This window comes from Caretta caretta, chromosome 13 (genome assembly GCF_965140235.1).
Source record: "Caretta caretta isolate rCarCar2 chromosome 13, rCarCar1.hap1, whole genome shotgun sequence".
Lineage (NCBI taxonomy): Eukaryota > Metazoa > Chordata > Testudines > Cheloniidae > Caretta > Caretta caretta.
The window spans coordinates 42,506,328-42,523,486 of NC_134218.1; the positions used below are offsets into that span (position 1 = coordinate 42,506,328).

A 17,159-nucleotide genomic window follows, 5' to 3' on the forward strand; every position below is an offset into this window, starting at 1 on the left:
CTTCCTTCGACTATCTCAGAAACCCCAGCCTGTTTACCTAGGTGATTAAATAGCCAAATGCTGAATATATAAAACGTCTCCATGATTTTTTTCCTATTGAGACGAAGTGGGACGCTCCAGATACCACAGCTAAGAGGAATCTAAATTTCACCGCTCTTCACGCAGCTACAGCTAACTGGGTGGGAGGGAGGTTCATGAGAAACCGGCACGGTGAAGGAGGGAGGGTTTTGGGGGGAAACTCTTAACAGACACAGGAAACGCCGTGAGTTGTGCTCAGTCTGCAGCTGACAAAGGGGTGACAGTGGGGTAAGAAGAGTGAGTTGGTGGCTAAGGCTCTGGGCTGGGATACAGGAAACCTGGTTTCGATTCCCAGCTCTGCTACAAACCCCCTCTCTGACCTTGAGCAAGCCAGTTGATATTTTTCTGTGGCTCCCCTTCCCTTCCTGTACAAGACAGGAATAGGACCTTCTTTCCCTCAGGGGCTGCGTCCTGAGGCTGGATAATCTGAGGCGCTCGGATATCATTCAGAAGAAGCCCATAGAAATAAGTAAGATTTTTTTAGCAAGGAAGTCTGGAATGTTCAAAGAGAACTTAAGAATTAGGTGCCCAATTCACCTGGGTTCCTTTGAACTTCCTCGCCGTATTTTTAGAACAATTATTTTAATCTCTCTCTCTCTCTCTCTCTCTCTCTCTCTGTGTGTGCGTGCGTGTGCGTGTGCGTGTGCGTGTGTGTGTCCTCCTGGTTAAAATACTTTTTTGCCAAATAGTTTTCGATTATCAAACCTCTGTTTGCTTGCAACATACATACCAGCATTGCTTTAATCTAGGTTATTATTTAAAAGTAGTGCAAGGAAACACTAGTACTCTAACAAACCACGACAGCATACACATTTTCTTTGTACATTTTCTTTCTTTCCATTTTCTTTGGCACATTGTGCCAGCAATGCCCCTCTGCCATATACATTGGTCAAACTGGACAGTCTCTACGTAAAAGAATAAATGGACACAAATCAGATGTCAAGAATTATAACATTCATAAACCAGTCGGAGAACACTTCAATCTCTCTGGTCACGCAATCACAGACATGAAGGTCGCTATCTTAAAACAAAAAAACTTCAAATCCAGACTCCAGCGAGAAACTGCTGAATTGGAATTCATTTGCAAATTGGATACTATTAATTTAGGCTTAAATAGAGACTGGGAGTGGCTAAGTCATTATGCAAGGTAGCCTGTTTCCTCTTGTTTTTTCCTACCCCCCCCCACCCCCCAGATGTTCTGGTTTAACTTGGATTTAAACTTGGAGAGTGGTCAGTTTAGATGAGCTATTACCAGCAGGAGAGTGAGTTTGTGTGTGTATGGGGGTGGGGGGGATGTGAGAAAACCTGGATTTGTGCAGGAAATAGCCCAACTTGATTGTCATGCACATTGTGTAAAGAGTTGTCACTTTGGATGGGCTAGCACCAGCAGGAGAGTGAATTTGTGTGGGGGGGTGGAGGGTGAGAAAACCTGGATTTGTGCTGGAAATGGCCCACCTGATGATCACTTTAGATAAGCTATTACCAGCAGGACAGTGGGGTGGGAGGAGGTATTGTTTCATATTCTCTGTGTATATATAAAGCCTGCTGCAGTTTCCACGATATGCATCTGAGGAAGTGAGCTGTAGCTCACGAAAGCTTATGCTCTAATAAATTGGTTAGTCTCTAAGGTGCCACAAGTACTCCTTTTCTATTTTCTTTTATGTTACCCAGCAAAACTAAAGTAACAGGGGATGGGTGAGTCTGTTGTCCCTGGAGCCTGTTGGTCAGACGCTGGAAATGGGCAACAGGGGATGGATCACTTGATGATTACCTGTTCTGTTCATTCCCTCTGGAGCACCTGGCATTGGCCACTGTCGGATACTGGGCTAGGAACAGACCATTGGTCTGACCCAGTATGGCCCTTCTTATGTTTGCACAGGGGTTTGCTTTTGGGAGGAATAGGAAGATATATTTTGACACCACCAAAAGTACTCCAAAAGATGAGTTTCTTCACAGTATAACAAATCTGTCAAGGGCCCCTGCTTCCATCCTCAATATGTCTAAATCCAATTGCAGAAAGGAAAGAGGGTTTTTGCACAGCTCTGCTATGTGGCTCTGTCACTGTGCCCTCTGCAGGGCGCAGTAATACATCGCTGTATCTGTCGGCTCCAGGACTGCTATGGTTAGAACGGTGGAGCTGTCATCAGCCTGGGAAGAAAATCTCTCTTGGGCGAAATCTGCAGTATGATCATACGTGTTTCCCTTGGCGCCTCTTTGCAGAAGGTACTGTGGGGCTCGGTTGGGATACTGGCGGTACCAGTAGAGAGAAAGGGAACTGGTGTAGCTGGTAGTGTAGGAGCAATTGATGGTTACAGAGCCTCCTTCTGTTCCAGACATTTGGGGGTCCTTAGACTGGACCGAGTCTCCCAGCACCTCACCTGCGACACAAAGATTAACCGAATGGCATCAATTCCATTGCACTCGGCACACGGAAAGAGTTTCGGGTGTTGCACTTTCGGAGGGCACTTCAAACGCGTTTAAGGGGTTTCGGCGCCCGACACCAGTGAATTGAGGATAGGGTGAGGGGTAGAGTTGAGGCTTAGGGTAAAGGTTTAGAGTTAGCGTTTGGGTTAGGAAAAGTTTTAGAATTAGAGTTAAGTGAGCTCTGGGTGCCTGGTTTCGTTAGGATGCTCCAAAGAGCCCTAGACACCTTACCTAGGTGAATAAACAGCCAAATGCTGATAAGGAAACATGCCTCCATGATTTCTCTTCTAGCGACCGAATCTGAGGTTCTCAGACGTTGCTGCTCACAGGAAAATTAACTTCACGCCTCTGAAAGCAGCTGCAGGTGGGGAAGGTTCATCAGAAACCAGCCCAAAGGAAGAGGGAGTTGTTCTGGACTTGAAACACGCTGGGTTCATGTTGGTCTGTAGCTGACAGTGAGCTAGAGAGGGAAGGTTGGGTTTGTAGTTAGAACACTGGCTAGAGACCTGGTTTTCAGCTATGATACAGACTCTCTGCATGACCTTGGACAAGTTTCTTAAGAGCTCTGTGCTTCATTTTCCCTCTATGGTGATCGTCCTATTTCTCTAGCTCATTTTGGCATTGTGAGTATAAATATCTCGAGTTACTCCAATTCTATTTTTTTTAAAAAAAGGAGGAGCCCTTGTGGCACCTTAGAGACTAACAAATTTATTTGAGCGTAAGGTTCCTGGGCTAAAACCTACTTCATCAGATGCATGCAGTGGAAAATACAGTAGGACTATATATATATACACAGAGAGAACATGAAAAAATGGGTGTTGCCATACACGCTATAACCAAAGTGATCAGTTAAGTTGAGCTATTATCAACAGGAGAAAAAAAAAACCTTCTGTAGTGATAATCAGGATGGCCCATTTCCAACAGTTGACAAGAAGGTGTGAGTAACAGTAGGGGGAAAAATTAGCATGGGGAAATAGTTTTACTTTGTGTAATGACACATCCGCTCCAGTCTCTATTCAAGCCTAGTTTAATGGTGTCCACTTTGCAAATTAATTCCAATTCAGCAGTCTCTCGTTGGAGTCTGTTTTTGAAGTTTTTTTGTTGAAGAATTTCCACTTTTAGGTTTGTAATCGAGTAACCAAAGAGACCGAAGTGTTCTCCGGCTGGTTTTTGAATGTTATAATTCTTGACGTCTGATTTGTGTCCACTTATTCTTTTGCATAGAGACTGTCCGGTTTGGCCAATGTACATGGCAGAGGGGCATTGCTGGCACATGATGGCATATATCACACTGGTGGATGTGCAGGTGAAAGAGCCTCTGATAGTGTGGCTGATGTGATTAGGCCCTATGACGGTGTCCCCTGAATAGCTATGTGGCCAGAGTTGGCAAGGATTGTAACTGGGGGGTCACATTAGCACACATAGATCTAGTAGGAATGAAGTCTGGGGTTCTCAAAGGAGAAATTTAATGGGATTTTCGTGCCTAACTCCCTTAGCCTCCTTTGAGATTCCCAGCCAAAATTCTTAGAAGAATTGTTTTAAACTGCTTTTGTCGACTTCCGATTTAAAACTGAAAATACGAGTGTATGGAAGGATTTCACATTACAATGAGTATTTATACTTCTCACCGCTAGATGGCGGAGAGACAGAAGCTTGCCTTAATCGTATTTTTCAACATTGAGGGCAATTAGCCAGTGGAACAATTTACAAAGTGTTGTAACTTTTCAATCGAGGTTGGATTCCCCCCCGCCCCAGAAAAGATGCTTTGTTAAACAGACAGGAGTTAATTCATGGAAGTACCATGGCCTGTGTTGTGACAGATATGGTGAATTCTTTCAATACCCTTGAAAAATATTACTGAATTCAGTTGAAGTATCTTAGGGGGTCCAATGTATTAAATCCAAATTTCAGAGAATTATTGTGGACGAGGGTTGTATGTAACCTCTCTAGGGGAGAGATGTGATGTGGGAACCGAATGTTCAAAGGTCTCTATGGAACAAAATGCCAGACCAAAAAGGACTTTGGGAACAAAAAATGTCGAGTGTTTGCCCGGGAAACATCCAAGGGGAGGTGAATGCAAATTCCCCAGCAGACACCCAGCCTGAGGAGTCGGCCTGTGTCTGATGAGCTATGAGCCAAGCTGGGCAGGGATGCTGTCCCCGGCCGCTGTTGGCCAGAAGCTGGGAATGAGGCGACAGGGGATGGATCACTTGCTGATTCCCTGTTCTGTTCATTCCCTCTGGGGCACCAAGCATTGACCACTGTTGGCAGACAGGACACTGGGCTAGAAGCACCTTTGTTCTGACCCAGTCTGGCCTTTCTTATGTTCTCATTACATGCAGGTAAGATTAAAGGCCCAAGCTATATAAAGGAAAGAGTAAATTATTTGTTCTGGAACTGTGGCAGTTATGACCCATCTGGAAAAACCCAGTGGTTGTGGGTTTAGAAGGACCGACATTTAGGCTGGAATCAGGGGCTGCTTGTGAGAAACCTTTTAGCATGTGGGTGGGTTGTTTGTTCTAATGTGTTTTTGTTTGTTTTTCCTGTAATGCTTTCACCCTAGAAATACATCTGCTGTTTCAGAACCAGCTGCCTGGTAACTTGTAACTGTGGCAATTACGCTGCTCGTCACCTCTGGGGAGAAAGCAAGGTACAGGAGACTGGCCTCTTGGGCTGTCTGGCTTGCTGGGAGTAACACGGTCTAGGCAGGGAACTGAACCACTCGATCAGGCAGAGAAGAGAGAGGCGGATCTAGGTGATCAGTGTGGACCCTTCTGGCTTTATAATCTATGGTTTAGGATTTCTGTTTGCGGGTTCTATGGAAGGAGTCACACGAACCAACACAATTGTCCCCCTCCTCAAAGAAGTCTGCTGAAACGGGGTGACGTCCTGAGGGCAGCAGCTTTGCGCTTCGGGGCGCCCCTAACCTCCATTGCGGCTGCGCCTGGGGAAGGTTAGTCAGAAACCCGCCGAGTGGGAGAGGGAGGAGTTTGGGGGCCTCTTAACAGACACAGGAAACAAGCTGTGTTCGGGTGAGTGTGCAGCTGAAATCGCGGGTGGTGCAGGGAAGAAAACTGGGTTTGTAATAAGTCGGTTTCTGCTCGGGGACTGAAGATACGAGGGTTCGCTTCTTAACTCTTTAATTCACCGACTTCCAGTTTGCTCTGGGACAAGCCAGGAAATCGTTCTGTGCCTCAATTTTCTTATATGTGAAATAGAGATTGTAACATTTCTCCTTCTGCCAGGGGGAATAGGAGGATAAACAGGTTGGGGCGCTAAGTAGTGACTGGGAAGGGGGTTACATAGCTACAGAGGTTGTTTTTAATTGAATGAAACCTGAAATTGTCCAAGGAGCGGTGCGAGCAGCTAAAGTCTCCTTTCAAAGTTTCAGACTATATTCTTGAAATAATTATTTTCCTTTGTTTGGCTTTTTCTTCTACAACCGTTGTTATCTCCCTCGCTAGACATTAAAAGGAAGAGTAGCTAGAAGGATTTCAGATTATAATAAACCTTCATACTTTTTCAGCAGTCCATGCAGCTGCGTTCACAGTCATATCCCCCATACACGTGGAAGGCATCCTGTTAATCCTATAGGGACTGTTGAAATTTCTTCACGCACCCATGTATCGTTGGGATGGCGCATGAACATGTTTATCAGCAATCAATGTCTGGGGCTATCATAAAAAATGTAACGGGATGAGGAGCCCAACTCCGTCACCGTCCTTTGAAACGCCAGGCCAGAACTCCTGAAAGAATATTTTTAAATTATTTTCGTCTTTCATCTGCTGCCTTTGCCTTCAGCCTCAGTTAAAGTGGAGATCTATAGAGCAGGGAACCAAGTATCAGAGGGGTAGCCTATTAGTCTGTATCTATGATTGTGTAGACCTCTATCATATCGCCCTTAGTCTTCTCTTTTCCAAGGTGAAAAGTCCAGGTTTTATTCATCTCTCCTCATATGGAAGCCAGTGTTTTAATGCAGGCGCTTTGGCGAGATTAGGAAGTATTAATCTGACAGCACCACACCCCAGCCAGAATGTGTGTTTTTAACAGCAAAACTCCCGAGGGGCTCCGCTTCCAACCTCAATGTGCAGAACATTATCTGCAGCTGGGAAGGGAGGGTTTTTGTTCGGCTCTCCTACGTGGCTGTCTCACTGTGCTCTCTGCAGGGCGCAGTAATACACCGCGCTGTCCGCCAGCTCCAGGGCTGTGATGTTCAGAGCTGTGGCGCTGTCATTAGCCTGGGAAGAAAACCTCTGCTGGGCGAAATCTGCAGTGTGGCTTTGGCGGCTGGCTGACTTCGCTCCTCTCCAGAGAATGTACTGCGGGGCCTGGTTCGGATACTGACGGTACCAGTGGAGATAGGCATAGCTATCGCTGGTGGTGTAAGAACAGCTGAGTGTCACAGAACCTCCAGCTGATCCAGACACTTCGGATTCCTTGGACTGGACCGAGTCACAGAATGCAGCACCTGCGACAAGACAAACACATTCGAGGTCATTTCATCTGTAGCTGAGCCTTGGAAACGATTCCACCTGCACTGCAATTTAAGGGAATTTCAAAGCCGTCAGAGGGATTTAGGCATCTAACTCCATAGGAATTAATGTTATGAGCAGGAGAAGGGTTAGGGTTTAACGTTAGGATTAAGGCAAGGGTATGAAGAAGAGTTTGTTTGGGGTAGGGTTTAGGGGTATGGTGAGAGCGAACTGTTAAATTGTAGCATTCGAGTTTTGGTTATAGTCTAGGATAAGGCTTAATTATAGGGTTAGGTTTAGGGTTCAATGGGAATTGAGTGTCTAGTTTCCTTAGGCTTCTTTGAAATCCCAGCCCAGTTACCTAGGAGATTGAATATCCAAATGCTGAGAAGAAAACACGTCTCCATAGTATCTGCTCTAGCGACCAAGTTTCAAACGCCCAGCTACGATCCGTCTGTGAGGGCAGCAACAACAGTGGAAGATTCATTAGAAACCAGCGCAGAGGAAGAGGGAGGAGTTTGAGGAACGCAGCGGAGCCGCTGAGATATCAGAGTGCTGGGGTGGGGGGCAGGGGTTGTGGGCAAGGGTCTGCTCTGGAACTCAGAGACCTGCTTCACCCGCCACAGACTCTGTGTGTGACGATGGGTAATCCTCTGTGCCTCCGTTTTCCTAGTTGCAAAAAAAGCTGGGGAAGGTTCCCAGCTCCTATAGGGACTGTGGAGATTTCTCGACGCATTCATGTATCATTGTGATGGGGCATGAGCATGTTTATCCGCAATCAATGTCTGGGGCTATCACAAGAAAAATGTGACGGGATGGGGAGACCAACTCCGTTACCCTCCTTTGAAATGCCCAGTCAGGACTCCTGAAAGAATTATTTTAAATAATTTTCGTCTTTCATTTGCTGCCTTTGCCATCAGCGTCAGTTTAAGCGGAGACCTATAGAGAGAGCACAGAAGGGTTTCAAAAGACAACCCGTGTTTATATTTTCCTCCAGCAAATGGTGACGCTTTGTCATGTTAAGAGTTCATGGTTCTCAGCATATAGTCTCGGGAATAGTGTCTTGCAATTAAACAGTTTCCAAGCAAATCTACCCCAAAAGGCAACTGTCTCTACAGTAGGAGCATTGATTTCACTCTGGGAGAGTTGGTAACTGTAGCTTTACACCACCACTCAAAAATGGGTATTTCCAACAATTTCCCCCTCATTTTAACTGGCCTATTTGACCCCCTTTTCACCATAAATGAGCAATTTAACAGTATATTGTCCATGTGTAAAGGAAATTTTTCATTCCAATTTTATCTCAATTTGTATTTTCAACAATAGTTCACTTTGCCTACATTTCTACTCACATTTAACCCTTGTTTTACTACAAATGATTCTCACTCACACACACACACACACACACACACACCGATATAGGTAATCCCTAACTCCAGGAAAAGAGGTGTTAATAGCGTCCTAATTAAAGATATGCCCATTATTTTATCCAAGGGCGATGTTTAAATTAGCTCTTTAAATAACATTTAACTTTTAAGGGGAGTTGTATATTTAAGCACAGCAAATACTCTCTTTCAAGCCGCTGCTGCCCCTTTTAATGTCTGTACCTTCCCCTGTAGCAGGGCTGGGCGGGAGGAGCAGGGTTTGTACAGCTCTGCTGGGTGGCTTTGTCACTGGGCCAGACTCAGGGCGCAGAGATACACCGCCGTGTCTGCCGGCTCCAGGGCTGCGATGTTCAGAATTGTGGCGCTGTCATTAGCCTGAGAAAAAAAACCTCTGCTGGGCGAAACCTGCGGTATCGCTGGCACCCTGCAGTGATCACTGCGGTATCACTGCGGTACCTCTCTGCCTCCTTTAGCTCATCCAGTTCTGCCACCCTGGCCTCCAAACCCTGTACATGGTCTTTGAGGGCCAGGAGCTCCTGGCACTGAATGCACACATATGCCACCTGCCCAAAGGGCAGGTAATCATACATGCTACACTGAGTGCAATAAACAGGATAGCCCCCACTCTGCTCCTGGGCTTCTGCCTGCATTCTCTCCTACAGCTACCTAGGTTAATGATAGGTTTTTGTTTAAACCAAGAAGTTTGATTATAGTTTAGTTTAAAGGTTTTAAAGACTGGCAATTATCTTTGAAAACTCATGGCGATCGGGGGAAGTCCTGGACAACTGGAAAAAGGCTAATGTAGTGCCCATCTTTAAAAAAGGGAAGAAGGGAGATCCTGGGAACTACAGGCCAGTCAGCCTCACCTCAGTCCCTGGAAAAATCATGGAGCAGGTCCTCAAGGAATCAATTCTGAAGCACTTAGAGGAGAGGAAAGTGATCAGGAACAGTCAGCATGGATTCACCAGGGCAAGTCATGCCTGACTAATCTAATTGCCTTCTATGACGAGATAACTGGCTCTGTGGATGAGGGGAAAGCAGTGGACGTGTTGTTCCTTGACTTTAGCAAAGCTTTTGACACTGTCTCCCACAGTATTCTTGCCAGCAAGTTAAAGAAGTATGGGCTGGATGAATGCACTATAAGGTGGATAGAAAGCTGGCTAGATTGTCGGGCTCAACGGATAGTGATCAATGGCTCCATGTCTAGTTGGCAGGCGTTATCAAGTGGAGTGCCCCAAGGGTCGGTCCTGGGGCCAGTTTTGTTCAATATCTTCATAAATGATCTGGAGGATGGTGTGGATTGCACCCTCAGCTAGTTTCCATATGACACTAAACTGGAAGGAGAGGGAGATACGCTGGAGGGTAGGGATAGGATACAGAGAGACCTAGAAAAATTGGAGGATTGGGCCAAAAGAAATCTGATGAGGTTCAACAAGGACAAGTGCAGAGTCCTGCACTTAGGATGGAAGAATCCAATGCACCGCTACAGACTAGGGACCGAATGACTAGGCAGCAGTTCTGCAGAAAAGGACCTAGGGGTTACAGTGGATGTGAAGCTGGATATGAGTCAACAGTGTGCCCTTGTTGCCAAGAAGGCCAATGGCATTTTGGGATGTATAAGTAGGGGCACTGCCAGCAGATCAGGGGCGTGATCATTCCCCTCTATTCGACACTGGTGAGGCCTCATTTGGAGTACTGTGTCCAGTTTTGGGCCCCACACTACAAGAAGGATGTGGAAAAATTGGAAAGAGTCCAGCGGAGGGCAACAAAAATGATTAGGGGACTGGAACACATGAGTTATAAGGAGAGGCTGAGAGAACTGGGGATGTTTAGTCTAAGGAATAGAAGAATGAGGGGGGATTTGATGGCTGCTTTCAGCTACCTGAAAGGGGGTTCCAAAGAGGATGGCTCTAGACTGTTCTCAGTGGTAGCAGATGGCAGAAGAAGGAGTAATGGTCTCAAGTTGCAGTGGGGGAGATTTAGGTTGGATATTAGGAAAAACTTTTTCACTAGGAGGGTGGTGAAGCAGTGGAATGGGTTACCTAGGGAAGTGGTGGAATAGCCTTCCTTAGAAGTTTTTAAGATCAGGCTTGACAAAGCCCTGCCTGGGATGATTTAATAGGGGATCGGTCCTGCTTTGAGCAGGGGGTTGGACTAGATGACCTCCTGAGGTCCCTTCCAACCCTGATATTCTATGATTCTAAGTTTACCTCACCCCCTTCCCACTCCCATTCCAAACTCCCTCTCGAAACTCCCTGTTAGTAGCCCCTGTTTTCAAAGCTCCCTGGTCGATTGCTCACTGCTTTATAAAACCCTGGCCTTCATGATAGCCCCGCCCCCTGACTAAGCCTCAGCCAATGAACAAAGACTTCTAGATTTCAAACCTTGTTTAGAATCTCACAGTTTCCGAATGAGGGCCACAGCACAGGGTCCTTCAAACAAACAAACAGACAAACGCAAGCTCAGCACACACCAAGTAACCCTCTAACACAAACATACACTACAGACAGGGCTCCCTATTAAATGCCTCAGGGTGTCTTCCCACAAAGCACAGAAATACATTGCTGAGTCCATCGGCTCTAGCTCCTTAAACTGAAGAATTTTGAGGATTTCCTGAATTGTGCAGAAAACCGTCTCCCGGCTCCATTCTTTTCAGCATTACTCTCATCTATTCAGAAGTGGAAATCCACCATCCCTGATCGTTGCTGTCTGAACCAAAATAAGTAGTAATTCTGGTTTCCAGTGGATAAAGTACACTCCAGGGTGACAGTCTGACCCCCCAACTTTTCCAGCTGCCCTTGTGTTTGCGTGACACTGCCTTGTCCCTGGCTGAAACCTGCAGGGAAGGAAAGAGATGCAGGAAAAGTTCACTCTAAGTAAGCATGTAAACCTATCGCACATCTACAGCCAGTCCTGTGTGAGGAGAACAAGAGTCCCTTTAGGACTCACGGCCTCCCAGAAATGGAAAGATTGTTTTTACGCATCTTGTACAAAGAGAATGGCGAAGGCGCAGAATGCGGGATGGGTTTGCCCAGCTTCTAGATAAGACAGCAGTGAAGGTGAAAATAGAACCCAGGGGTCCTGAATCCTAATTTTCTATGCTTTATCCACTACTGGATGATCCCCAGTCAGCTCTGGCCATAGGACCCAGGAGTCCTGATTCTCAGTCTAACTGCTCTCAACCACTAGACTCTCCTCCTCTCCCAGAAGTGGGACTAGAAACCAGGAGGCCAGACCCCTTCCCCTGCTCCCCTCCGTGACCTGTGAACAGAACCCAGGGATCTTGGCTTCTAATTCCACCCCCTGCTGAAACCCAATAGATAACAGAAACTCTAATGTTCATTTTCCCCCTTTTAGCAGGCACTTACTCAAAGAGAGGAATGCTGTTGCTGTCCAAATCAGGATTTCTGGAGCACTCATGGTTAAATATATTATCTCCAGATCTTCAGGGGCTCTAAGACACAACAATGATGGGTGCAATACAGGAACCTGAATAGAACAGAATCTTATGGTGAAGTTCCTCTCACAGAAGCAAATCAGAGACATTAAATCTGTGGCAAAACCTCCATTTAGTCCTCTCCTATAGACCCCAGTTGAAGGCTGTTTCCCTTCAAGGCTGTTTCGGCCATAGGGACCGAATGGCTAGGCAGCAGTTCTGCGGAAAAGGACCTAGGGGTGACAGTGGACGAGAAGCTGGATATGAGTCAGCAGTGTGCCCTTGTTGCCAAGAAGGCCAATGGCATTTTGGGATGTATAAGTAGGGGCATAGCGAGCAGATCGAGGGACGTGATCGTTCCCCTCTATTCGACATTGGTGAGGCCTCATCTGGAGTACTGTGTCCAGTTTTGGGCCCCACACTACAAGAAGGATGTGGATAAATTGGAGAGAGTCCAGCGAAGGGCAACAAAAATGATTAGGGGTCTGGAACACATGAGTTATGAGGAGAGGCTGAGGGAGCTGGGATTGTTTAGCCTGCAGAAGAGAAGAATGAGGGGGGATTTGATAGCTGCTTTCAACTACCTGAAAGGGGGTTCCAAAGAGGATGGCTCTAGACTGTTCTCAATGGTATCAGATGACAGAAAGAGGAGTAATGGTCTCAAGCTGCAGTGGGGGAGGTTTAGATTGGATATTAGGAAAAACTTTTTCACTAAGAGGGTGGTGAAACACTGGTCTCTAAGGTGCCACAAGTACTCCTTTTCTTTTTGCGAATACAGACTAACATGGCTGTTCCTCTGAAACTTACCTAGGGAGGTGGTAGAATCTCCTTCCTTAGAGGTTTTTAAGGTCAGGCTTGACAAAGCCCTGGCTGGGATGATTTAACTGGGAATTGGTCCTGCTTCGAGCAGGGGGTTGGACTAGATGACCTTCTGGGGTCCCTTCCAACCCTTATATTCTATGATTCTATGATTCACCATGTAACAGCTAATACCCTCCGGTAGCGTTTACCCCACCTGCTGTGGCTTTGGCTTGTTCCTGTCACCTGACACCTTTATGGCCTCCAGTCTCTTTAGCAGCTCACTAGGAGCAGCTTAGTTCTCCTCTCTTTCATCTTCGGAGACAAGAGCTCAGCAAGAAACATGAGATTGAGTGGGTATTTACGTTTTTCAAAGGCTAACACACACACACACGGAACTGTACAGGGATCCCATTTCCACAGCGAGGAGAAAAATTGTCCTCAGGGTTCTTTCTCCAGCGTGGAGCAAAGTTAAGCCCATTGATCTCAAAGTGACTATCCTTCAACAAAAAAACTTTGAAAACAGACTCCAACCAGAGACTGCTGAATTGGAATTAATTTGCAAATTGGATACAACTGACTTAGGCTTGAATAGAGACTGGGAATAGTTGATTCATTATAAAAAGTAACCTATTTCCCCTTGTTTATTATTTTTACCCCCTCCCCAACCCCCACTGTTCCGCAGACGTTCTTGTTAAACCCTGGATTTGTGCTGGAAATGGCTCACCTTGATTATCATACACTTTGTAAGGAGAGTGATCACTTTGGATGGGCTATTACCAGCAGGAGAGTAGGGTGGGGGGAGAGAAAACCTTTTGTAGTGATAAACACCCATTTTTTCATGGTTTGTGTGTATAAAAACATCTTCTGTATTTTCCACTGAATGCATCTGATGAAGTGAGCTGTAGCGCACGGAAAGCTTATGCTCAAATAAATTGGTTAGTCTCTAAGGTGCCACAAGTACTCCTTTTCTTTTTTCATGGGGTTATGCAGAGGTCTTCCAGGGGTATGTCAAGTCATCTAGATATTTACCTAGTTTTACAACAGGCTACATGAAAAGCACTAGTGAAGTCAGTACAAACTAAAATTTCACAAAAAGAAAAACAAAGTAAAACTATTTCCCCATATTTATTTCCCCACCCTCCACCCCTCACTGTTCCTCAGAGGTTCCTGTTAACTGCTGGAAATGGCCCACCTTGATTACCACTACAAAAGGTTTTCTCTCCACCCCCCCACCACTGGTAATGGCTCGTCTTGAGTGATCACTCTCCTTACAGTAAAAAGAACAGGAGGACTTGTGGCACCTTAGAGACTAACCAATTTATTTGAGCATGAGCTTTCGTGAGCTACAGCTCACTTCATCGGATGCATACCGTGGAAACTGCAGCAGACTTTATATACACACAGAGAATATGAAACAATACCTCCTCCCACCCCACTGTCCTGCTGGTAATAGCTTATCTAAAGGTTTCAGAGTAACAGCCGTGTTAGTCTGCATTCGCAAAAAGAAAAGGAGTACTTGTGGCACCTTAGAGACTAACCAATTTATTTGAGCATGAGCTTTCGTGAGCTACAGCTCACTTCATCAGATGCACTTATCTAAAGTGATCATCAGGTTGGGCCATTTCCAGCACAAATCCAGGTTCTCTCACCCTCCACCCCCCCACACAAATTCACTCTCCTGCTGGTGATAGCCCATCCAAAGTGACAACTCTTTACACAATGTGCATGATAATCAAGTTGGGCCATTTCCTGCACAAATCCAGGTTCTCTCACCCCCTCACCCCCCTCCCAAAAACCACACACACAAACTCACTATCCTGCTGGTAATAGCTCATCCAAAGTGACCACTCTCCAAGTTTAAATCCAAGTTTAACCAGAACGTCTGGGGGCGGGGTAGGGAAAAACAAGGGGAAATAGACTACCTTGCATAATGACTTAGCCACTCCCAGTCTCTATTTAAGCCTAAATTAATAGTATCCAATTTGCAAATGAATTCCAATTCAGCAGTTTCTCGCTGGAGTCTGGATTTGAAGTTTTTTTGTTTTAAGATAGCGACCTTCATGTCTGTGATTGCGTGACCAGAGAGATTGAAGTGTTCTCCGACTGGTTTATGAATGTTATAATTCTTGACATCTGATTTGTGTCCATTTATTCTTTTAGGTAGAGACTTTCCAGTTTGACCAATGTAAATTGTGCTGGAAATGGCCCAACTTGATGATCACTTTAGATAAGCTATTACCAGCAGGACAGTGGGGTGGGAGGAGGTATTGTTTCATATTCTCTGTGTGTATATAAAGTCTGCTGCAGTTTCCACGGTATGCATCCGATGAAGTGAGCTGTAGCTCAGGAAAGCTCATGCTCAAATAAATTGGTTAGTCTCTAAGGTGCCACAAGTACTCCTTTTCTTTTTGCGAATACAGACTAACACAGCTGCTACTCTGAAACTAGACATGAAATGGACTTCTTCGCCTCATCAGAAAATCAGAGGGACTTACTTGTATAAGAAGCTGGGGAAACTGAAAGACTGAAGAACAGAAAGAGAGAGCTGGATGGAGGGTTGTTGATTTCAGTGGAGCTGAAACGCTTCACAGCAGCTAAGAACCTCGCCCGACAGAGTTAGACCTGAGTTGCCGTAATGGGACAAAGATCAGAACTTCGCCCGGTGTCTTTTACAGCATGTTTCCAGCTGCAGGAAATCCTGTTACAATTTTCCACATTTTGTGAGCTGATTTATTTTATTGACAACAAATATTTTCATAGAAAGGTTGTAAATTCACATAAATATAACTGAGATAATAATGCATCGGGTTTGGTTTGCACAACATAGTGGCTATAAAACTACAGAGGGGTAGAAATGGAAAGATCCTGCCAGACATGAGAAGAGCAGAAAGAACTGAACTTGGCAGAGAAGTTTTATAAAAAACGGACAGGTAGAAAAACAGTCTCTGTCGCCCTCGGTGTGTGTGTGAGCACCTCGGTCACTTCTTGTATCGCCGGAGATGCAGCTCTGCCCCAGTGTGGGTCTCAGAGCACAGTGATACACGGCTCTGTCTTGAAAGGACACAGCCTCGATCTTCAAGGGAACCGTCTTATTATGATCGACCAGAACCGTTGAGAATTTTCCAGAGGTGAAGGTGTTCTTCTCAGCAGCAGATTTATAGGCTGTCAGGATATGCTGGGGTGGTTGGTTCGGATACTGGTGGTACCAGAAAAGATACGGGCTGCTAGAAGCAGTGGTGAAATTACACAGTAATAGTACATCGTGTCCCTCTGAGACTGTCACCTCCAGAGGAGACTGAAACACAGAATCACCTTGAACAAAACCTGTAAAGGGAACAAAAGGTCATTAAAGAACTTTCCTTTTTCTTTCTTTCTACTATGTCTGTAATTTCAATAGCATCTCATATAAAAACTGGTTTCAGCTGTTAAACCAAGTGTTGTGTTGCAAGAGGGCAGATTTCCTACAGAAAAATTGGATGAATTTTGTTGTGCTAGTTTAAATATTCTGTTTTTCTTAAATATTTTGTGTGTCCATAAGGAACTGGGTGCCTCACTCTCTTAAGCCTTTTTAAATCCTGCACTGTAATAATAGGAATTCTGAAGGTCTTACCTTTTATAAAACTTTAAATATATATACATTCAGTCCAGCTAAACATTTCTGACCTGAGTAATCAAGCAGAAGGTAGAGCTGTAGAGCCCAGCAGTAAAGCATTTTGCAGCATAAGGTTATCTTCATTCTTTTTCTGGGAGTCTTTGGTTAATTTGAAGTTCTTCCTCCTTGTTTTATAAAAGGTTAATTCCGGCTTTCAAACTTAGTTCTGCTCTTTCTGTGACCGCCTCCTCTCGTCCCCACCCTTCTAATGATGCTGAAGTCACAAGGGAACTTCTCAGTTTCTGACTCAGATATTGTTATAGAAAGAAATATCTAATGTAATGTGAAATGTCACCATCTGTAAGCCAGGGGCGCCCACGGGTGGATGTAAGAAATCATGCAAGAAAATATCAAAAGCCAACAAGAAAGCCACTTCAGAGACCTTTCTGAGACCACAAAGTCTTATATTTAAATGGAATTTCTCAGGTTGCTCAAGTTCAACCGCAAAGGATGGGCTGCAAGTAGGAGTCGTTGGTGACATTCTCTCGCCTGTGTTTTACAAGAGAGGAGACTACAAGGTCACAATTGTCCCGCCTGCCCTTAAAATCTGTATGTTTATCGATGTGGTATTTAGCTGCTTTAGGCATCTGCTTTAAACAGGTGATTCCTACCAGCCAGTCCTGATTACTTTGCTTTGGACAAAGTGTTGGTTTATCGCTTCTTTACATACAATCCCATCACTGTTCCTCTCCACACAGAACGCGCCTGCTGTACCCTCAGCGTTATGATTGATTATTGACAACACAGCCTCTGTCCTGGCTCCGGACCCCTTTATGCTACGCATTCTGCGTTATTTAAGTGTATTCTAGGAGGGCTGGGTTTAGAGCAGGACCTCTTTGTGATAGGCACTGTACACTACATGGATTCACGGTGCCCCTAGGAGACCTACTCTTACAGCAGGACTCCATGCT

At 45.3% G+C, this 17,159-nt stretch overlaps 1 gene segment (V, D, J or C); it reads right to left on the reverse strand.

Annotated features, from left to right (window-relative positions):
* Window positions 1-6,650: 6,650 nt before the first annotated feature.
* On the reverse strand, window positions 6,651-7,381 carry LOC125629024 (immunoglobulin lambda variable 2-23-like). The segment is given in 2 exon segments: window positions 6,651-6,970; window positions 7,336-7,381. Coding segments are annotated over 2 exon segments (366 nt in total).
* Window positions 7,382-17,159: the final 9,778 nt, after the last annotated feature.